The sequence below is a fragment of the Mustela lutreola genome, chromosome 7 (assembly GCF_030435805.1).
Source record: "Mustela lutreola isolate mMusLut2 chromosome 7, mMusLut2.pri, whole genome shotgun sequence".
Taxonomy (NCBI): Eukaryota; Metazoa; Chordata; class Mammalia; order Carnivora; family Mustelidae; genus Mustela; species Mustela lutreola.
The window spans coordinates 122174636-122198340 of NC_081296.1; the positions used below are offsets into that span (position 1 = coordinate 122174636).

At 49.6% G+C, this 23705-nt stretch overlaps 1 protein-coding gene across 3 annotated transcripts in view; it reads left to right on the forward strand.

The window, feature by feature from the left end:
* Nucleotides 1–23705, forward strand: part of SMOC1 (SPARC related modular calcium binding 1) — a 148575-nt gene that overhangs the window by 43610 nt on the left and 81260 nt on the right. For all 3 annotated transcript variants that reach the window (XM_059182450.1, XM_059182451.1, XM_059182452.1), the window contains exon 2: nt 22794–22959. In XM_059182450.1, coding sequence (XP_059038433.1) covers nt 22794–22959 — 166 coding nt within the window. The remainder of the gene's footprint in view (nt 1–22793; nt 22960–23705) is intronic.

The window sequence follows — 23705 nt, forward strand, 5'->3', positions numbered from 1 at the left end:
ACCATTCCGTTTGCTCAAGCCCAAAATCTAGAGATCACTCTGGGTCCATTTTTTTCCCCCTTAACTACTCACATCTGGTACATCAGAAAATCCCATAGACTCTGCCTCCAGACCTTCTCCCATCTGTACTGACTTCTGTCTCTCCAGCACTCTGACCAATCCTGTCCAGTCGCTCCCAAACCACTATCCTACTCTAAGCTGCTTCCCTCATCTCTTGGGCCTGGATATCGTCAATGACCTCAACGTTGATTTCCCTGCGTTTTTCTTACCCTCTTCGAAAAGTCCCTGGGGTGGATCTTTCTTTCTTTCTTTCTTTTTTTTAAAGGACTTTAGTTTTGAGAGCAGTTTTAGATCTGCAGCAAAATGAAAAGGAAGGCACAGAAATTTCCCCTACAAGCCTCTGCCCCCACACGTGCACCGCGTCCCTCATTATCAGCTTCCCCCAGCAGAGTCGGACATTTATTACAGCTGGTGAACCTACACCGACACATCGTAATCACCCAAAGTCCGATGTCGTTTACATTAGGGCTCCCTCCTGGTGCTGTACATTCTGTGGGTTTGGACAAATGTTGAATGGCCTGATTCTACCATTGCGGTATTGTGCAGTGTGTTTTCACTGTCCCCCAGAACCCCCCAGATTCATCCCTCTCCTGCAACCCCTGATATTTTTACTGTCTCCTTAGTATTGCATTTTCCAGGACGCCCCTGAGTTGGAGCCTTAGAATACATAGTCTTTTCAGACTTCCTTCACTTAGCAATACGTATTTCGGGTTCCTCCATGTGTTTCATGATAGCTTGTTTCTTTTTGATGCTGAATAATAGTCCATTCTCTGGATGTACCCCCAGATTATCTATCCAGCCACCTACTCAAGGACATCTCGGTAGCTCCCAAGCTCTGGCAATCACGAATAAAGCTGCTCTAAGTATCCATGGGAAGGTTTCGGTGTCGACGTAAGTTTTCATTTCCTTTGGGTAAATACCAAGGAGCACGATTGCTGGGTCATAGGGGGCAAGTTGGCTTACTTTTGTGAGAAAGTGAGATTGTTTTCCAGAGTGGCTGCAGCGTTCTGCCTCCGCACGAGCAGGGGATGAGAGCGCCCTGGATTTTGTGTGGGTAACACATCTTGACCTTCGAGTCTCTGCTCAAGTGTTTCCCCACCCCCAACTGTCTCGTCTTTCTTCGACCTCATGAGCCCGTCACTTGCTACTCTGGCATCACCTGGTTCTGTTTCCTTCAGAGCACATATTACTGTCTGAAATGGTTTGTCCTTTTATTTCTGTGTGTCTGTCCCAGCCCCCTAAGATGTCAAGCCTGTGAGAGCAGGGGCCTCATGGGTCCCACTCACTGCCGCATCCCCAGTACTAAGAACAGTGCCGGGCACATAATAGGCTCAAGTGTTTGTTGACTGAATGACTGCACCCCAGGAGACTCGAGAGCTGCCAGCTCTCTGGGCCCCTCTCAGGGGCCCAGTGAAGGTCAGGCCACTCCATCCATGGTAGGTTAGAAGTTGTTCTTTTTCCAACTTTCTTCTTATCAAAATAAGCAAAGCAGGAAATGAAACCCAGTTTCTTGCTTATACCTCAGACCACCAGGAAAGACAAGTTCTGGAAAAGTCCTGAGCACACCCTGGAGTGGTGCGCTGGCTCTTCCTGACTGAAGGTGCACCTCCCTGGGGCCCTGTTAGCTGTCCTCGAGGGGGGCTCATTTCAGGAGCCTCCGGCATGGAGGCCTGTGGAGCTGGTTAGTATCACGGCCTTTCACATTTTTTTCCCCCGACTCCTGACTTGGTATTCCCAAAGCTCTGATGAGGTCTGGACATTGCGTGTCTGGGGAACAGACACAAATGCACTATGTTCTCCTGGATGACACTTTTGTTTGAAAAACAAGAAGCAGCATTTTGCTGTTGAGAGATTCTTAGGGCACAATGAAGTTAAGCCATTCAGGCCTTTGAATCCTGTTCTGGGAGATTTCGGAAGCAGGAGGCCCAGTATCCAGAACAATCGCTCCCCTGTGGAGAGCTAGGTTGAGTCTTGGCTTTTGATTTTGTGCCCCCCAGGACTGAGCCATCGTCCCTGCCTCAGGCTGCGGGTCAGGTGACGGTCCCCATAACTTTGAAAGCACCAGGAAGGGGAAGTGGAAAGAATAGGGCTCTGGGGGCCGGGCTCTTGTCCTTTCTCCCTCTCCTGGCCTCCAGTCCTAGAGGCCCTGCGGAGGATCAAATGGCCTTTTCTTCAGAGACCTCGGAACCCAACTTTTGTCCCACAGCCAGCACTCTGAGCAGTCCTGTCAAATCGCTCCCAAACCAGCTTCCTTGATTCATACTCTGCGCTCCCTGGTGGGGCACAGTCAGGGACCACGGACACCTGCCCAGCTCACAGCTGCCGCTCCTGGGGCAGAATGGCGCATAGGCACCTAGTGACTGGTCTTGGATGTCGAATGGTGGGAAGTACATCGGAGTAAGAAGAGCTCACTGAAAGCTGTGTTCTGGCCGTTCTTTATGTGGGGACCTTGAGGATGTTCCTTGGCCTCTCTGAACCTCAGGACTGCACACCCATTGCCGTGTTACGACGTGGGCGACAATAATTTGTGAGCACTCACTTGGTGCCAGGCATGATTTTGCCTTCTTTACATGCCTTCACTTTGCTTGTGCATCCTTATGTACTGGGTCTGTCATCATACCCATTTCACAGCTGCGGGAACTGAGGCACGGAGGAGTTAAACAGCACGTCCAAGGCCACAAACAAAGAGTGAGGGGTAGAAGCTCTGCACTTATTTCCCCTGGCCACTTGAGATAATATATGCAGAATGTGTTTTATGAGTGTTGGCCAACTTACATTGCTTTGGTGTTACCCCCCCAGGCAGGCTTCACAAGGTCTGGGCCCGGGGCTTGGTTTTGGAGGTCGTTGACCTCTGAGCATTTGCTGCGTGTGTGCTGGGACCCACGAACGCCAGACAGGAAGGGCCTTGCGATTGCTTGAGAATGTGAGGGGGCTGGCAGGATGGGGAGCTGAGCTCAGTAACATGGTAAGAGGAAACCTCTCACCCAGGCCAGAAAACCTCAGAGGGAGTGCAGGATTGCATGGGGCGAGGCCACTTCTCCGGCCACTTCTCCTTGCTCTGGTTTTCTGGAGGGAGACTGGATGGGGCTGGTCCTCCGTCCTCGCTCACATCCGAACCAAGCATTTGGCAGGACTGATCACCCAGCAGGACTTCCAAGCCACCTTGGCCGGGAGTAATGGAGCAGAGTTCCCCTCCATCCAGTAACGTGAAGCTAAGAGGGAGGAAACTAGAAATGGAAGAAATAGAAGGCCGGGGTCTGTGTGCGGAAGAGAAGGTGACTGGGAACTGGACAAGGAGAGCCACTGGGTTTGGATGCACTTGGCTTCCTGCCGAAGAGAAGGGATGCTTCTCATAAACCCGGAAAGCTTCAGGCCTCAGGTCCCCACTGGATAAGAGACTTGCCCAAGGCCGGGAGGAGACCATGCACTCATAGACTGTGAGTGTTTGCTGCTGGCACCCAGCCTGGGAAACGGGAGGTCGGGCTGACCAAGGAGCCCGCCTCCTCCTCCAGGAAGTGGACAGGCTTCCTCAGCTGTGCTGTACCCATGTGCAGCTCTGATTTATTTCAAGATTTTCCTTGTGTGTATCAAAGATGGTTTTTCTTGGCAAATCAAGACTTTTTCAGAAAGCAAAAATGCAGTCTCCTCATAGTTTGGGTCATCGCAATCCCCTGTTGATGCAGGCTCAGTGTGTTTGAGGCCAGAGCCAGAGGCAGCCAGGGGGGAGGGTCCAGCCCAGTCCAGAGAGCTTTGTAGCTGGACTTGCGCACTCTGGCGTGGTCCCAGCTCTGGATCTTTCTGCTCGTTGGTGCAGGTAGTATGGCTGCATGCCCTGGGTTTCTTCTGTGCCCATCTTTGGGGGCGCTCTTCAGTGGGCCCTTTGTCTGCTTCCTGGGACCTTTATTTCAGAGTGCAACTGAAATAGGAACCCATCAAACATAACAATTTGGGAGAAAATCTAGATTAATCTGTTTTGCCCAATTAATGTGCTCCTCTGGGTAGAGTTACTAATATTACATATCTTCACAACCCAAATAGTTATATCCTGCATATATACATATATATACAAATATGTACATATATATGTGTAAACACATGTACGTGTGTGTGTTCACATACATACATACATACACATACTTCCTTTGCTTATGTCTGTTCTTATTTTCTACCTTCATCATAAATTCACTAAGGATGGGTCAGGAAAACCTACCTCTTTATCTCCCAAGTGATAGAGATGGTATAGATACCTTTCTGGAGAGGAAATGACCGTCTGGAAATCTGTCTACACTGGAGTGGCAACTCTCTGGAGGGTCTGGATCTCTCTGACAGAGGATCTCTTCAAAGGACTGGAGAGACAGTGTTACAAGCTGCATAGGAAGAGACCTTCTAGAGGGTAGGGTCTGCCACAGCCAAGGTCCCCAGGGGCTCTACACCAACCCACTGGAGGAGCAAGAGGAAGCTGGGACCATTCCACATGCTGAAGTCTTTCTCCTCCATTCCTTACTTCCTCTTTCTCCCCCATCGGATTTTGGTCTGAGGGCAGTGGAGTGGTCCTAACAAAGACAGTCAGTCACCCTTTATCTAGCATTTGTAAAGTGCCGGGTGTTGTGCCAAGTGCTTTATAAGCACCCTTTCAGTAGTTCTTGTGACAAATCTATGGAATGGAATTATTCTTATTTTACCAATGAAGAAGCTAAGGCTCAGAGAGGTTAGATGACTGTCCTGAGGTCACACAGCAAGTAAGTGGTGGTGCTGGGGTTTGAAATCCTTGTCTGATTCTAAAGGTCACGGTCTTAAATACTGTGCTACCTTGGCCACAGAAATGCCTGAGAAACCAAGTGCCTTCCAGGGTGCTGGGATGAGTGTGTTAGACAGATGTTCTGGAAGCCATTTGGAAAGTTAATCCCAGGACAAAGGGTACTGAATCTTGGAGGCTTCTTTAGGCATCCAAGCCCCCAGAGAGCGGGGGGCAGAGAGCCAGCTATGTGATCTCCAGTGGAAAGTACAAGTCAATAAGGAGTTTCTTGGGGCTGGATTAAACACAGGTGGGACTTCTTAGTAGTCCCTTGGATTTTGGCCAGACTCCATGGGGCTTGTTTCTCGGTGTGGACATGGGAGGAGGCAAGACCCGGGGTGGGATGGTGGGGCGGGGGTTGCTTCAGGCTGGCAAAGGAGGAAAGAAGCCTTCCTACAAAGAAACCTCTTTGTGGTATGTGTACCAACCTGGGGATAGTCACTTTTCTGGAAGTTCAAGTAAGGGCCGGGACACGACTCCCCAGGGAACTGCTTAGCTCTACACCCACTGTGGTCTTCATCTAAGGAGGTGGGGGCAGGCCAGGAGGGTGTCACAGACCCTGAGAGCAGCCTGAGCACTAGGTCTGCTTCTGGGTCATTCCTGGCCCTATTTCATCCACTGCCTCCACCCTGTCTCCGCCCCTGGAGATGGACTCCCCTGCTGGCCCCCTTCTCATCTCTGCACGTCTCTGGCCAGGTCACCGGACCACTACAAAGTTGGTCTCATGAGTCAACTGCTGGGCCACCTCACCTAGGAGGTCTGTGTGGCATTTGTCTTGTGCCCAAGACGTTTCTGAGGGAGGCTGGGTCTGTGCTTGGGGCGAGGGTCAGGGGCTATTGAGTGTTCTGTGGAACATTAGTTTCAATCGCCTGGACTGGGCTGTGGCTTTGGGAAAGGATCTTTCCCTTTGGCAGCCGACAGGGTGCAGAGTAACACCACCCAGCCACTTCCCCATGCTCCTGGGTAGGAGCCAGCAGCCGGGTCTCTGGGTGGAGTTGGGAGGGTCAGAGGTGTGAGGAAGGAGGCTCCCTGGGACACGAGCCGGAGTCGCTGGCCTCCAGGGTCTGGGCTTGGGAAAGCTCCCTCTCCAGGGGGACCCACAGAGACGGTCCCAAGAGGAGCCTGGCCGGCGACAGAGTGCTCCTCCCACTCCCTCCCTGACAAGGACACTCATCCAGCCCCGCAGTGCCTAAAGCAGCGGCTGTTGGCCTGGAGCAGGGAATGCAGGAGGTGACCTAATTACGTCGCGTTTACTAAGGCAGGCTGGAACCAGAAGATGGGGACAGCCATTTCCAGAATCTTCCTCTAAACCACCTCCCGTATTGATTCTTTCTTTCCATCCCCACTGCCACCGGGTAGCCCAGGCCCCTGTCAGCACCTCCCGCCTGGATTTCCGCCAGGGCCTCCTCACTGCCCATTCTGCGTTTACTCTCTCGGCCGCCAGCCCTTCTCCCCGCCGCTGTCCGAGGAGCCAGCGGAAAACACCAGTTTTATGAAGGGACTTTCCTACACAGGCCTCCACGGGGGCCATCTGGCCCGGTGGAAGGGGGCACCCCGCTGCGCCTTCATGCCGACCTTCCTAGGCAGCTTCCTGCGCACGCTCTCCCTTCCTCCTCTGGGCCGTGGGCGCGCACTGATTTACCCTTAAGGACCCCACATCCTACCCCCTTCCAGGGGTCCTCTGTGGCCTCAACTCCTCCTTCTCCCAGATCTCATGTCCCACCTGCTGTCCTGCTTCAGACGACCGGTCAGGGAGGCCCTAGGGTCTCCAGTGACAATATGTGGAACTGTGGAATGCAGTTTGAAAAACCCTGATTGAGCAGATAACGGAAGTAATAATATAGTGATATCTTAAGATTTACCAAGAACCTTTCATGAGCCAACCTACTCTTTCATCTGCAGATTAACCGTTGGCAGAAACGGCTCTTTTTCCTTGTCTTGACAGATAAGGATACTAAGTCTCACAGAGGACCTCTTAAGTAAGATCCACAGTCCAAGGATGGGATCCCGGGTTTGTCTACTCCAAGTCTATGCTTTTGACACCTGCATTTTCTGCCAGGGGTAGACGACCCTCCCCAACAACACCTTCTTGGCTGTGCCCTGTGAAAGGCTCAGATCTGGTTCCTGCTAAAAACATCACAGCTGTCTGACTTGGGGTTGGGGTTTTGAGCTAGTCTGGTATGCATCTTGCCCCCTACTCATAAATGAGGACAAACCCTTTTCCTCCACATCAGAAATAGAATGGCATGGACTCTGAGCTCTGTCCCTGATGTTTTTACCTGCTGGAAACAGCTCTCAGCCAGGTGAGACGGGAAGACGGAGTGGAGCTGGACCGCAGGAACCGGAAGTGTTGGGTCCTGGGAAACTTTTTTGCTGGGGACCAGGTGCCATGGCCTGGAAAGGATCCAGAAACTTTGTTTTGTCTCACTCTTCCCCACTGCCCGCCTGTCCTATTTTTTTTTTTTTTTAAAAGGGATTGGGAGGCAGGAGGTGAGAATGTGGTAGCTGGGTCATAGGAATCTGTATTTTCTTTATTCAGTTGTGCAAGGACATAACCATGTCAGACCGAATTTTTTAAAAAACTCTGAGACTTTATGTAGCCCAAAGCTAGATCAGGTGACTCTTTTTTTTTTTTTCTTAAAGATTTTATTTATTTGTTTGAGAGAGAGACAGCACATACAGAGGAAAAGGGAAAAGCAGACTCCCTGCTGAGCAGGGAACCAGATGTGGGGCTTGATCCTAGGTTCCTGGGATCATGACCTGAGCCAAAGGCAGATGCTTAACCAATTAAGCCACCCAGGGCCCTTTTTTCTCTTCCTTCCTTCCTTCTTTCCTTCCTTCCTTTTGTAGATCAGGTAATCCTGTGGGTCCTCACATGGTGTGTTGGCCTGTGATATTGTGGAGTCATAGGTCTGTCTCTGGGTTCTGACTGTGTGAACTTGAGCAATTGCTTGGCTTTCCTGAGCTTTGGTTTTCTCATCTGCAAAGTGGAATGCAAAATATTACATCTTGGGTTGTTGTCAGGACTGATGAAAAGAATTCAAATATGATGCCCAGCACTGTACCTGGCACACAGAAGTCATACAATAAATGAGAATTCCCCCCAAATTTATTTCTCCAATGCTTCTGCCTCTCCAACTTTCTCTTTCTGCTTTGAAAATGTAGCTGGGCAATTAGGTGTTTTAGTCTAGGTTAGATAAATATAGTCTTCTTTCTTGGAACTTCTGCACTAAAATATAGTGTTTTTTGGTGGATACCAAGACTACAACAGATTTAGATCTGGCATGGAGAATCTATTTAAAGCAAAGAAGCTTCTACTTTAAGCATGTTCTTCCAATATGCTTTAAAACGCATCAGGGTTTAAGAGTATATATCTATTGAGGTAAAAAGGGGCGATTTAGAAATCGTCTTTTTCTGCTTTCCCTACAAGGATAGTTTCTTGTATAAGATCAAATGTTCCAGCACATTACCCTTAGTGCTAATCCTCTTGGAGGCCAGGCTGGGAGGCAGTTATCTCTGGATCTTTTTTTTTTTTTTTTTAAAGATTTGTTTTTATTTTGAGAGAGCAAGAGCACCTGTGCAAGCAAAGTGGGAAGGGCAGAGGGAGAGGGAGAGAGAATCTCAAGCCGACTCTGCTCTCAGTGTGGAGCCCAATGCAGGGCTCGATCTCACAACCCTGAGATCACCACCTAAGCCGAAACCAAGAGTCATATGCTTAAGTGACTGCGTCACCCAGGTGCCCCTCATCTCCGGATCTTGATGCAGCCTGAGTACTCAGGCTAGCTGGAACTACACCGTCTTCCGGTGGGTTCTCTGGGTTCTCCTTTGAGTCAGTCTGTTTTTCTGGGTCAGCTGAGGAAGAGCATCATCTTTTCTGGGGGGTGGTAGCCATGTTGTGATTCAGACCGAGAAGAACCTTCCACAAGGTATCTGCTGCACATGGGAGGTAGGTGCTGCTTTGGCCCACCCTGTCCTTGAAGTCTGCCTGCGTCCCGACTTGGTAGCCTGGCAGCCCCAAGGACTTAGAAGGACGTCATGCGTATGTGATATACGAACTGCAGGGTTGTAGAGACACAGCACACTCCCCATATGTCATGTCAGAAAGCCAAAGAAGCCCAATTCCTTGCTTGGTGCGCCCCGCGGTGCTCCCAGATAGACTCAGCCTACCCTGTGCCCTATGGTTCCAGGCTTGCTTACCAGACGCCAGCTGCTCAGCACAAAGATAGGTTCCCTCTCCATCAGATTGTCTGGCCCGGTGCTTGAGGGAAATGTGGACGTAGGATTATGAATGTCTGGACTGAAAGAAAAAGATTCCCTAAAGTAAAATACAGGCTTTATCCTTCAAAGAAAGACTTTCTCTGTGCCCGGGAACCAGAAGGGTTGGAAAGCAGAGGAACCATTCTCTCTCTCCCACAGGCGGGGGCTTGCTTGGGTTTTCCACTAATCTTCCATTCCTGCCTGTAGAATTTGACATGGTTCTATTTACTTTTCCTTGGCCCAGTTTGGGTCAACAGGATTTCTCCCCTGCCCAGAACAGCCGCACGCTTGTGTGAAGTAAGACGTGAGCCTGGGCTCTGGACAGCAGTAATTAATCCTTGTCTGAGCGACGCAGTGGGGATTTTCAGCCCAAGATGGGCTGACAGCACTGGGGGTTTTACATGGCACATGGCCGTCCTGCATGGGCCAAACTATTTCTTTTTCTCTTTTGTCTGTAAGCGACTTTACAGGCAGTGTGTGTGCACGCATGCATGCGCATGCACCTGCACGTGTGGGTGAGGGCACATGTGTGTACGTGTGTGTGTATTTGGTGATCTGGAGCCCAGCCCCAGGACAGCAGGACCTCAAGATGACCATGGAAATAGCAGCAAAATGACACACACAGTGTGAGCACACACAGTCCACACAATTCGGGGACAGAGCAAGACTGAGATTTCCTCTTGTTTGTTTCACTCTCTGCTTGCTCAGCCTTCTCCCCAGGGCTTAGTGCTGGAAGAGGGTGGATTTCCCCAAGTGCCTCTTCCTCTGTTATCTCCCTTGTCTATAGATATTGCCCCACGGCATAAGCGGATATGAAAATGAGCCTGTATATATATATGTGCCATAGTATCTTGACCGAATGAAACAGGCATTAAAATGACAGTTTCCCTTCGTGATAATCCCATGGCACTCAAAGTACACTAGTTTCTGCATTTAGTTATGAGGGAAGCATGAAATAAGTCCCAGGAGCCTGGAGGGTGTACCACTCCTGCCCCTTCCTCCCGCCATGTTTAGACTTTGCCTGGGAGCGTTTTATCTCGGGTGGGCTGCAGTGGGGCTGGTGTTGATAACAAGAGCAGCCGATGGTCCTGCAGCTTACGTGAGTGGACACATACCTTCTAAGGTCAGAAAACTACAGCAGCAGCACCAAGAATCCCAAGCCATGGTCTTGGGAGGGCTCAAGGCGGCCCTCTGGCAGGATGAGAAAGGAGACTTGGCCAGTGTCTGTTTTTCGGGTGGAGTGAGTCAGTCCTAAAGGAAGCTTGTGGGTTTCTCCACCATCAAGAATGCTGGGGAGGGGGGTGCTATTCGTGTGAGGAGTGACAGCAGGAAGCACACCACAGGGGGTTGGGCTCAAATGGCCCAACTGGCCTATTGCAGGAGGAACCAGGAGCTTCGGGGCATGACTTCCGTGGGTGGTGGCAGGGCTCACTAAATGGGGTCTCTGTTCACTTCCTCTAGGGAACGTATTGTCATGCGGAAGGACTTAGATCTGAGAGTGCGAGGCAAATCTGTGACGGGAGGGAAATAGACTTCCGGTGCTGTTGCTTTCTTAAGTCACTTAGCTGGCAGCTATCTTCGTCAATGTGCTTGACCCCAGACTCTTGAACCAAAGCTAGTGATGGTGCCCACCCTCCACCCCAGAAGATAGTTCCGAGATTGTGTGTGTTTGTACACACGCACGTGCAGGTGTCCATACTGTGGATGCACGCATACTCCTTAGTCTTGAACAGATTCAGCTGACTAGCTCTTTTTGGGGAGGACTGCCCAACTCCCACCCACCCCAAACTCTCCATCCTCCTCTGGGCCAAGTGTCGTGAGCTTTATCTCTGCCACATCGTGAGCTACTGAGGGATTTTATGGACCAGCCCGGGAGCCTGACAACCGTATGCAGTGTCACTGTTGTGGAAAACTGATCTCCAGATTTTCAGTTAGCCTTTGCAAATTCTTCCTAAGCTCGGGGCTGCCCGTTTTGACTTCCACAGCCTGCGAAGTAGACTTCACTCCCTTTTGTCTCTGTCCTTACAACGGATATTTCCAAACCTCTTCTGTCTGTGTCTCACAAAAATGGCACCACATTTACCTTTACTCCCAAATGGCAATGACTTCAAGACCCTCAACTGCTCAAACGGTATTGGGGTGCTTTAAATATTTCCACAAATTAGTCATGATTTTCCCCTTTGCCCAAAGGAACCTCATTGCTGGCAGTGCCCACCATGAGAACACCAGAGTCTGTGCCAGTGGAACTCTCTCCAGCTGCTGCCAAAGCCGTTGACTCAGTTGCCAGAGCTGGGCTGGGTTTCACGCAGAGGTGGGGAAAAGACCTGTCTCCTTTCTGTGTCTCTTTGTCACCTAAGCCCTCGAGGAGCTCTGTGCATGCCTAGAATCTCTCCAAGTGATCTAGCGTCTCTTGAACATCTTTTTCAGGTTCTATGCCTCCCACTTTGCCCAGAGCCCCATCCAGTCTCCTGTGAAAACAATTCTGTTTCTGGGACCTTGTCCTTCCAACCAGAGGTTCTTAGTTACTGCCCAGCACCCAGCTTTATTGGGACTAACCCCAGACACCCACCACCCCCATAGTCAGTAGCCCCAATCCTGACCAATCTCCTTGCTCACTCCCCGAGTTGTAAAACCCATGTCACATATCCCTAGGCATACAAGGCTACTAGGGACAGTGGGACAGAGTATGGGGGCGGGGTGGGGGGAACAGGGCCAGGGTGTACAGAAGTCATGTCTGGGTCCCACTGCCACTGGCCAGCATGTTCAGTGACACATTAGATAGTCCCACTCATAGCGATACCCAGTGAAAATTTGGAGCATATCCCTGGGCAGAGCCTGTGAGAATGCTCAGGATAACCTCGTAAGGAGCCACTAACCTGGACAGAATAAATTGTTCCTGCCAGGTGGAGGGATAGTGCTCATATCGCAGATCCTTACCACCAGATGTGTGTGTCCCTGGGATACACACACAGCTGTTTGGTTCTTGGTGCTCTTGGCTCATCCAGTAGGCCTCCCCAGCCACTTCCTCGGCTCCCGTATGCCCCTTCTTCTTCGTTGCTGCTGCATGTGGCTCTCGTAACTTCCTGATCAGGCTCTGTGGTCTTTCCTGCCCCTGACAGGGATTTCCACAGCTCGGCTCTGACCTTTTCTTTTACTTCCTTCACTGGCTTCCAGTTCTTAAAAAGGAAGGAAGGAAGGAAGGAAGGAGGGAAGGATGGAAGGAAGGAAAGAAGGGAGGAAAGAAAGAAAGAAAGAAAGAAAGAAAGAAAGAGACAACTTGGCATTTTCAAGACCCTCTGTGTTCTTGCCCCCAACCTGGCCCTAGAGCCTTATTTCTCCCTAAATGGTAATTCCTAATCTTTCATTTATTTATTTATTCATTCATTTTTAAAGATTTTTATTTGTTTATTTGACAGAGAGAGAGACAGAGAGGGAACACAAGCAGAGGGAGTGGCAGAGGGAGAAGCAGGCTTCCCGCTGATCAGGGAGCCCCACGTGGGGCTTGATCCCAGGACTCCTGGACCATGACCCGAACCAAAGGCAGATGCTCAACAACTGAGTCACTCAGGTGACCCCCTAATCTATTTTTTTAAATGAGTTTATGGGGCGCCTGGGTGGCTCAGTCAGTTAAGCATCTGCCTTTGGCTCAGGTCATGATCGCAGAGTCCTGGGATCAAGCCCCGCACGGGGCTCCCAGCTCAATGGGGAGTCTGCTTCTCCCTCTCCCTTGGCCCCTCCTGCCTGCTCTTGCTCTTTCATGCTCTCTCTCAATTAAATAAATCAAATCTAAAAAGAAAAAAGACAAGTGTGCTTCTTTACTTCTGCATACCTGCACTGTTGCTCAGGATGCCTTTCTGACATCCCTCCCTGTTGATGGCGTCTTCTCTGAGAAATCCTCCTGGATCCTTCTAATCTGAATGGACTTCTTCCTCAGACCCGAAGAACAGGGGGGCAGCTGCGCTGTCCCTAGCATGCAGCATAGCCCAGGGGCATAACAGGTGCTCAGCCATTCTTTGCTGAATGGATGCCTCTTTCGTCTTTCTTTTCTTTCCTCTCCTCTTTTCCCTCTCTCTTTTTTAAAGAGTTAGCTTTCTTGGACTTCTTGGCACCCTATTTTCAAACACGCCACCCTTTTGTCTGAGACGTGGGCTTTGCTTCCTGGTTGCTGGTGTTGCAAATTCGGTCCCTGTGGAACCAGCTGTGTACATGCTAGCCTTTGCGACTAGCTCGGCTTTGGAGGACAGGGCCTTTGTTCTTGTTTTTTTTTTTTTTTCATAATCCCCAGTGCACCTAGCAAGATGCCTGGTAATCTGAGGCAGTGGGCAGAGAAATCTCCAGAAACCTCTTTTACAGCCTATAGGAGGTCCGGTGTGCCATTCAAAGCAAACATGCTTTGGCATTATTTTTCTTTAGTTTTTATGGTTATTTTTGGTTATTGAGATATAATCTACTTACAGTACAGTTCACCCTTTTTAGGTGTACACATTTTAATGATTTTTAATGGTTATGTAGTTGTGTGACCACCAACATAACCCAGCTAGAGACCCCCACCCCCATTCTCTCACGCTTTTCCTCCTCCCTCCAATCCTGGGCGATCACTGATATCTGAATAGTTTTGCCTTTTCCAGAATGTCATATAAATGGAGCCATGCAGTATGTGGCTTTTTGAATCTGAATCTGGCTTCTTTCACTTACCATCATGCTTTTTTTTTTTTTTTTTTTTGGAAATTTGATAACGCGGACCCTAACCCATACTTTGTCTGCTCCACATTTCTCGTAGACTTTCCGGGGGCACTCATGGGGAGTGGTCAGGTCTGTGCGAACTGCCAGCGTCTGAGTCCCCACCCCCCCAACTTGCAGTGTTGTTAGTACTTCTTTGGACCCAGGGTCCCAGCTGCTTTGTCAAACCCACTGACCCTCTGTCCCCTCCTGTCCCCCACAGTGGCACCTGGCCCAAGACAACCTCTCCCCTGGGTCCTGACTGGTCATCCCCATAGCTGTGGGGGGCACAGTGGAGGGGGAAAGCTGGGTAGATGGGGTGGGGTGACCACTAAATTCCTCCCTTGGGGAGGGAGCCGGGTGACAAAGGTCAGGCCTCTCCTGGCTAAAACAACAGAAGTGGTTCCAGCTGCGGAACAGCTGGAGGGGGACGTCTGCTTTCCTTCAGCAGCGTGAAAAGCCCTTTAATCGGGGTGCGTGCTGTTGTCAAGCCCGCGGTGAAGGTGTGTCGAAGAAGAGCAGACCCTGGCGAGGCTACAGACCTCCCCTTCCCTTTGACCTCCCTTATCTCCCCTCCTCCATCTTCTCGGCCCCACTCTGAAGCCGCCAGATCGAGACCCTCCTTCGCACCTGTGTAAATGCAGTGGCTGTGGGGTCAGGGAAGGGTGAGAGCAAGCTGGCAGAAATCGGGATGTGGCTTTTCCATGCAGATGATGGATTAGATAGCGGGTGGGTGAGTGACGTTTTAATGTGAAATGGCTCTTCATTCCCAAAGACGCAAGCCCCAGGGGAAAAAAACCAAAATCCAGTTTTGCAGCTGGTGAGGCAAGTGACAAGAGGCGGATAGTCCCTGCTTAGAGAGTCAGAGGCTGAGCTACAGCTAGACATCTGGAATGCGGTTCTTTACTGTTTGTTCCAGGCACTGGCTCCAGGAGCGGCTTTTTTCTCCTTTCAGTGGCAAAGAGTTTTACCTCCCATAAATGCTTTGTGGTGCCTGAGTTCTAAACCCTTGATCTAGGTTTTGACTTACAAACATGATGGGAAAAATAGTCCTCCCTGAGGAAAGCTTGCTTTGCCTGCGACCCTTGTCCTCTCCTGCCCACCGAAGAACGCTGGAGACCCTGGGCACCACTACCAGAGCCAACAAAAGAGCCCCCGCCCCCCCACCTCCCCCACTCCCAAAGGAGGCCCCTCGAGGTGTAGTAGGAAGAGTCTGGCCCTTCCGAGGCAGACATAGAGTGTGCTCGGCCACTCACTAGCTTGACCTGGCTGGGGGCCTTGGCTTCCTCCTCATCCATCAGCTCAGCCACTATTTCTCCAGTGCCCACTTTGGGTAAGGCTCCTGCTCGGTACTAGGGATCCAGCGGTGTGGCCCCCAGATCTTGGTGCCTCGGCAAGAAACATACAGTGGAACTGCTGGTCGTTGAAGGACAGTCGTGACACAGAAAAAAACTGTCAAGGAGGCTCAAGTCAGTGCCTCAAGGAAGCAGCATTTGCGCTGAGATTGGAAGGATGAAAGGAGGTATGAGGTTGGGGTACAGTCCACAGAGAAGGACCAGTAGGTCCGGAGGCAGGAAGGAACAGTGCCAGGGGGGCTCACTGGGGGCCCGGATGTGAGGGGCCTTCACTATGCTTGTCATCTACACAGCAGGCACACAGGTAGGGATCCCTCCCCTTCCCGCTCCTTCCAAGTGGGCATCTGCAGTCTGGGCCAGGAGACTCACCATGACTTACAATCTTAATTCTGTGGAAAAGTGAATTCAGGGTGTCAAAAACCTGACATATAATAAATGAATCATTGATACCATTTTATCATCTGGTGGTTGCTCTTAGTCAAGTGCTTACATAAGGCAGAAGCAGGAAAAAGCATAGTGCTCACGACGCTGGCTGTTAAATTAACACAGCTTTCTGCCTTGACAGAGACTCCTTTCAGACACAGCCACCCTGGGCCTCTCAGATTACTGCCTACCTTATGGAGGGGACAACTGATCTGAAGGGGAGGAGGAGGGCTTCTGGGGGCCTGCATGAGAAGCATTCCCACCGGGCCAGCCTCACTTGGCTGCTTCATGATGGCATCTGCCATGGAGATGTGGGTCCTGCCTCAGCCACTCTGGTACATTCCTTTAATGTCTTTGTGATTTCCTTTAATTCGAGGGGAAAATCCTGTGTTTAATGCATGGCTTTCCTTATCTAATAGATGTTCCTTAAAAGGAAAGAAGAGAACAAGCAGCTTATATTCCTCTGTATGTTTGAGAGTTTTAAGTGTTTGGTAGTGGTTGGCCAAAGATATCTCTTTCCAGGTGCCTGGGTGGCGCAGTTGCTTCCGCTCAGGTCATGATCCTGGAGTCCCAGGATTGAGTCTGGCATAGGGCTCTCTGTTCGGCAGGGAGCCTGTTTCTCCCTCTGACTCTCACCCTTCTCATGCGTGCTCCCTCTCTCTCTAATTCTCTCTCTCTCTCTCAAATAAATACATAAAATCTTAAAAAAAAAAAAAAGAATATCTCTTTCCATGGTACCTGGTTTAAAAAAAAAAAAAAAGGAGCTTCTTTTATGCAGGATATGTTTTCGGTAAGGTTTGACAGTCACCCCATTCCCCCTCAAACTGGTATCAAACGACTCTTGTAGATCAGGCACTGTGCAAGACCCCGCACAGCCACAGAGGGCAAGGCGGTCCTTTACACACACACGGGAACACACAGATGATGGTGCAGTGTGTTGAGGGCTTGGGTGAAAGGGTGAACATGAGGCCCCAGGAGCTCCAAGGGACTAATAACAGTGGTGTTTAAACATGAAAACGTTTGCTCTTTACGATGATAACCTCTGTGGGCTATGGAATTTGGACGGGAATGGGGAGGAAAGGTTGGAGGTTCAGTCAGACCTCTAGGCAAGAGAGAAAGGACTGAATGAAACCATCATGGATGAACAAGAAAAGCCTGCTGGAGAGGGAGGCCCAACCAGCCCTGATGGAGGCACCAGTGAGGGACCCCACAGCGGCTGTTCCAGCCCCAGCCAAGCTCCCAGCAGAGTGCAGCCCAAGTGTGTTATTTCAGTTGGCACCACGTGGAGCAGAAGAACCTTCCAGCTAAGCCCCGCCAACCCATGGACTTGGGAGAAATGATTAGTTGTTTAAAGCCAATGGGTATGGGGCTGGTTTTCTTTGCAGCGACAGATAAACAAAGGAAAAATATTGAAAGTGAGTGGCAGAAGCTGTGCTATGCACACACTTGTTAAAGAGAAACCTCAGATTAGTGGAGTCTGACCTGTGATTTTTGAACCTGATATCATAAAGGGGAATGCCCCTTGCCACAGTGTGGCCCCTTGCCACTCCACATTGTGGCCTTCACATTTCTAAGCCCCAGTGGGTGGGTCACCACCCCCACTTCTACACCTGAGAAAAACTGAGACATATGCATGTTACCAGGAAAATGCTGACTTGGAATTTCAGCTACTGGTTAAATCAGCATGGTACAGGTGGAAGTTAGGACTGCAAAGCCAATTCTATATTATAAAGGACAGCACTTTAGGCTGCCTCTGCTGTTCCCTATATCGTCATGGAAACCTGGCAGTCAGTCCAACCAAACATGGCTTGTGGTACTGGCGTGACCTCTCTGTGCCAAACTGTGGCAGTGTTGGCCTGCTACGCTGCTGGAACCTGAGGGCTAAGACGGGCATGCGTGCATATCAGGGAGAAGGGCTTGTTGGTCTGACTCTGATTTCGTCTACCTCCGTCTCTATGGAGAAGATGGCCCCCAGCCGGTGGCTTACTTTTCCACCAGGAAAGATGGATTGTTTATGTGTATTTCAAGGGTTTGTCCTACTTTACAAATGTGAGCAGAATACAAACTGCCGTGTGTTTGCTTTGGAATCATTCACTCCCCAAGGAGAGAGGGTGGGAGTAGCAGAGGATCGCAAACTCACAATTGTCCTGGCCCCTTTTGTTTGGTTTCCGTATTACACAATCATATTTAGCATAATTGTTTTGTTTTTGTTGTCTTTTGGTTAGGAAGAAGGAAGGGAATGTATGTGAGGATTTTTATGAAAATATTGTGCCCTATCCCCCACCACTCCCCAAGGGAAATGGTTCATGCTTTGTCTAGCTGGGGAGACAGCTTGCACCCGCCCAACACCAAAGTCTTCCTGCAACCGTGGCTGCTTTTGAGCCCACGACAGACGTTTGTGGCTCTGGGGTTCAGGATCCCCCAGGGTGACTCAGACTCCTAAGTTTGGTCTGTGTGTCTAAAGAACTGACCCAGGCCACAGGCTGGCACTTGGGACTTATAGCCTGAGCTCCTAACTCCCGCAGAAAAGAAGAAAAAGCCACCGTTGTGACTTCAGGTAGACTGAGGAACTTCTGGGCTGTGGTGCTGTTGGTCAATAAGTTACAAACTGATTTTATGTCCAGCTTCAAAATGTGGAACGTGCCCTCAGGCTCTGCTTCTCTTTTGCCTTGGTCCAGTGAGTCTTAGCTTGGCTCAACCAGGAGAAACTCCAGGGAGGATGAGCCTTTCTCCCTCCCCCTCAGTAGCCGTGCTCTTGAACACGACAGCCCATAGCCACATGTGGCTATGCAAATTTAAGCTAACTAAAATTAAATGCAACTAAAAATTTAGTTCCTCCATGGCATTAGCTACATTTTAGTGTTTAATGGCTGCGTGTGGTTTGTGGCCACCGTGTTAGACAGCACAGATACAGAACACGTTTGTCATTGCAGAATACTCTGTTGGATTGTGTGGCTTTTTGCACTGCAGAGTCCCTAGGATTCAATGCTCTCTAGGTCCTGCAGGATCCTGTTCCCTTGCTGGACGGCCACTGCCGGTTCACTTGTCTCCACCCCAGAGTGCAAGCCCAGTAGGGGCAGGACCCGGGTGGGTGTGTTCTGCCTGCCAGGCCTCCTGCAGGGCTGGGTGCATCGTACTGGCTTACTAAAGACAAAAGTAGATGAACGGGTGGGTGAATAAGCTGAGTTTGTGGACCCAAAGTGATCCCCTTGGGCCCTGGAGCTTTGGGTGATCCATTAGGGCAGTCATCCTATTAAAAGTCCATTTTATAGAACTCCTTGCCTTTTTTTTTTTTTTTTTAAGACAACCACAAATACGCACAGTTCCTGAAACAGATGAAAATAGAACACCACAGACCATGGAAGAGTCTTTTAGCAATGGCCCCATGCCGTCGCACAACTTTTGTCCTTGGCCTCAGGGACCAGTAATTTCTAGATAGAACTTTTTGGGAGCCCCTGTGGCGGTGGGAAGGATCTCCGTGGGTTGGGGTAGGTGGGGCTTCTTCTGAAGCTCTTTAACCTGTCTATTTGCAGACAGAATGTTCCCCCAGTCGTTAAGCTGGTCTCTGGCATGGCTGCCGCAGCGTCTCTGCTGGCCCAGAGCTAGCCATTTCCAAACCAAATTTATGGCTTGTAGTTCAATGCCACGGTGACGCCCATAGCTCTCGTCTCCCGTGCGCCGAGGAAGAGAGAACGGGGCAATCTCCTTCGGTTTGAAAAGACACTTTGTCTTTTTTGATCCCTGCTTTTTTAAAGTGAACAAGGGCCCTGTGAGGAGCTTCTCCCAGGAGGCCTCAGGTGCCCAGAAAGCAGGCCTGTCTTGTCCGGATCTTTAGTGGCTGGTGGCTGGCACACAGTAGGCTCTCGGTAAATCATTTTTGATGTTGTGAATTCCGTTTTGCAACTGGCTCAGAGCTCGTACTTGCAGCCTTGCTCTGGAATAATGAAGAAGTGCCTTTGGGTGTAATTGGGAGCAGAGCTCCGAGCCAGGCTGGGGGTGTCAGATCTGACACTCACACGTACATGCTTGGAGGGGTCACTGGGCTTTGGTCTCCTCATCTGTAAAATGAGGATTGTAACTTGCCCTGCTTCATAGGGTTAAATTCGTTAATGTATCATAAGTGAGACCTAATTATCAGCTTTTATAATTATTGCTCTTGAGGCTACGCCAATCCCTTTGTGACCAAGGATGAGTTCCTTGGTTTTCCCGGACTCTAGAAGATACAGATAGTTCTGGGGCTCCTGGGTGGCTTAGTTGGTTAAGCATCAGACTCTTGGTCTCAGCTCAGGTCTTGATCTCAGGGTCATGAGTTCAAACCCTACATTGGGCTCAGTGCTCGTGAGCTTCAACTCTTCTCTCTGCGTGGTGGCCTGGGAGGCAGCAGGCTTCCTCTGGATATGGCTCTCTGCAGTGTTGGTTTCAATCCCAGAACGCTGGACTCTTTTATGAGACACTCAGGGCATTTCCCTCTGGGCTAGGGCAGGACTCAGGTTGAGCCCATGCATGTGGGAGCCCCAAGGGTCTGCAGGGAAGGCAAGTTGCACTGTCGATCCTGAGGAGGCCGGTATGGTTTTAGCCCACAGCTGCTCCCGCCCTGTGCTGAGCAGCCAACACCCAGGTGGGAGGTCAGTCTAGCAGGAGGGACTGGTTTTATAGTTGAGAGACGGTCTGAGTGCTAGTGGATGGGCTTGGACTCACTAGGAATTTGGCCAGTATGGAGGGTGAAGGTGTTCCTAGTGCTCCCTTGAAGGGAGTGATGCTGCCTCCAGTCTCCTTCCACTGTTTTGGAAAAGGATCAAGTTCTCATTTATTTGCTTTGCACAGAGGGCCTCAAGATATACCCAAAACAGGGGTCGTATTCACACCTCCCCTAAACCCTATAAGCTTGGCATGATTATTCAGTCAACTCTAGTATCACCAATGGCCAGATGTGTGCTCATGGCATTGCCTACATTATGGTGAGATATGCATTGTGTCAGCTTGTGCTGGTAGAGAGCCTTGAGTGGGCCTAGAACTCTGGTATTTAGGGATGGCTAAGAATGGATCCAGTTCTCAATGCCCATGCAGCCTAATCATGGGTTATTCAACAGAAGCTCATTATTGTAGGATCCAATTATTATTTTCCTGCTGTATCCTATAGTTGCTAATAGGGGTTCACTGATAAAAGTGTTCATGGTCAAGTAAGTGGGAGATGCGCTGTCTTACATGCCCCTTGATCTGCTTCTCTCTTGCTGTGTAACCAGCTACCATAAAACTCGGTGGCTTAGTGCAACGATGTATTACTATCCCTTATAGCTCCATGGGTTGACTGGGCTCAGCTGGGCGATTCTTTTTTTTTTTTTTTTTTTTTTTTTTTTTAATTTTTTTTTTATTTTTTATAAACATATATTTTTTATATACATATATTTTTATCCCCAGGTCTGTGAATCACCAGGTTTACACACTTCACAGCACTCACCAAATCACATACCCTCCCCAATGTCCATAATCCCACCCCCTTCTCCCCAACCCCCTCCCCCCGGCAACCCTCAGTTTGTTTTGTGAGATTAAGAGTCACTTATGGTTTGTCTCCCTCCCAATCCCATCTTGTTTCATTTATTCTTCTACCCACTTAAGCCTCCATGTTGCATCACCACTTCCTCATATCAGGGAGATCATATGATAGTTGTCTTTCTCTGCTTGACTTATTTCGCTAAGCATGATACGCTCTAGTTCCATCCATGTTGTTGCAAATGGCAAGATTTCATTTCTTTTGATGGCTGCATAGTATTCCATTGTGTATATATACCACATCTTCTTGATCCATTCATCTGTTGATGGACATCTAGGTTCTTTCCATAGTTTGGCTATTGTGGACATTGCTGCTATAAACATTCGGGTGCATGTGTCCCTTTGGATCACTACATTTGTATCTTTAGGGTAAATACCCAATAGTGCAATTGCTGGGTCATAGGGCAGTTCTATTTTCAACATTTTGAGGAACCTCCATGCTGTTTTCCAGAGTGGCTGCACCAGCTTGCATTCCCACCAACAGTGTAGGAGGGTTCCCCTTTCTCCGCATCCTCGCCATCAGCTGGGCGATTCTTATTTGGGGTGTCTCACACAAATAAGTATAATAATATAATAAGAATAATAACTTACTTCCATCTGGTAGCTGCAATCAGAGGAGAGTGGGCGTGGGGTGGACTCATCAGATGGCTTCTTCACTCACTGGGTCTCTGTGCCTGGGTTGGTGGGGCATTTCTGTCTGCCCGTGGCTCTGGCACATGCTAGCCTGGGCTTCCACATAATGTGGCGCTTTCAGGGTTGTTAGGCTTCTTGCGGTGGGTGGCTGTGTTCCCCCAGAGTGAGTGTTGCGAGAGGCCTGGGAGGAAGCTGGAAAGCTCAGAAGTCCCAAATATCATTTCTACAGCATGCTGTTGGTCAAATTACTGAGGCCAGTCCAGATTCAAGGGAAGGGAAGTAGCTCAATGGAAAGAGTAGCACACATTTGGCTGCCAGCACGGTCCGTAAGGATGTACCAAAGGTGTCTGAGAAGTCCTACAGTAAAGGAACCTGTTTAACTCAGCGTTTCCCAATCTGATTATTATGATCTTTTAAAATCAGGAAATCCCTTTCTCATAGAAAATCACTCTTATTCTGCCAAAGAGCAGTGGGCAGAAATTGAAGGGTGATTGAGTTGGGTCTCCAAGCTATTTTCTAATACATGAAACTCTCCAAAGATGGAATGTAGAGATTGCTAGTGAGTTCTGGATTTGGGAAAGTACCCAAACAGAGGTCGTGTGGCCACGTGCAAGGATGGAGAGACTGAATATCCTGGTGGTGAAAGCTTTGATTTGATTTCTGACTGATCTAGGTTCAAGCCCATCACTTATAGCTGTGTAACGTTGGACCAGTTACCTCTTTCTGGCTGGAATTTCTTTATCTACAAAACAAACAGTTCCTACTTCACAGGGCCGTTTCGAGGATTAAGGAGATCCTGCCTGTGAATAACTTAGCACAGAATGCTTTCCTTGGTTAGGCTTCATGGCTGCTCCGCTCCCCGTCCCCTTCTAGGATTTAATAACTTTCTGGGTTTATTCTGGACTTGCTCCCCCAGGCAAACCAGTGTTGTGAGACATGGACTTACCCCTACTTTCCTTGCAAAAGTAACCTGGACACCCTTTCACTTCTCTCCACCCTAGTTCCTCATAAGCGACCGTGACCCTCAGTGCAACCTCCACTGCTCCAGGACTCAGCCCAAACCCATCTGTGCCTCCGACGGCAGGTCCTATGAGTCCATGTGTGAGTACCAACGAGCCAAGTGCAGAGACCCAAACCTGGGCGTGGTGCATCGTGGCAGATGCAAAGGTGAGTGTGTGCGCCCCGGCCCAGCAGACAGGAGGCTCCCAGGCAGGCGCCACCATGCCCTGCATGGGGCGCTGTCCGTGGGGGAGGCTCAGAATGAGTCCATTCCTTGTGTTTGCTCATCTCCCTCCACCCCTCCCCTGGGGACTAGGAGAAGGAAAGCGGGCCTACCCGAAGGAATGAGCCCTATTCTGTCTTTCAGATACTGCCACCAGGCTAGGGCTTAGCGGATGTACTGCTATCTGGCTAGAGCTATTTATTTTTATTTTTTATTTTTGTAAATGGAGATGCTTAAAATGGCAAGACATTATTGTTGGCTCCTGAATAGGGAAGGCTTCCAAATTGTTGGCCAACAGATGTATTTTGTTTGGGCTGCTCACATGTTTAAAAATATTAAAAACATTTGAGACAACATTTAAACGTGGAGAGATTCAACATGAAAATCTGGATTTTTAGACTTCTCATAAATAATTGGAAGCTCTGATCATATTAGGTCTGTGTTTCCTCCCACAGGGAGACACATGGTGAGACCTGAGTGGCAGCTCCTTCCTTTAGAGGGGGGGCCTGTTCTCCAGGTGCGACATCTCCAAGCTGAGTGCCATTCTTTGCACACCCGATTCAACTCCCTAATTTATATCACTTTCCTCCGCCCTGTAGATATTTGTGTTTGTGAGCCCTGGACTGCTTAGAGCTTTTGTAGGAATTGTGTGAGACCAAGCAGGCTGCCTTAGAGCTTCTGATCTTCCAAA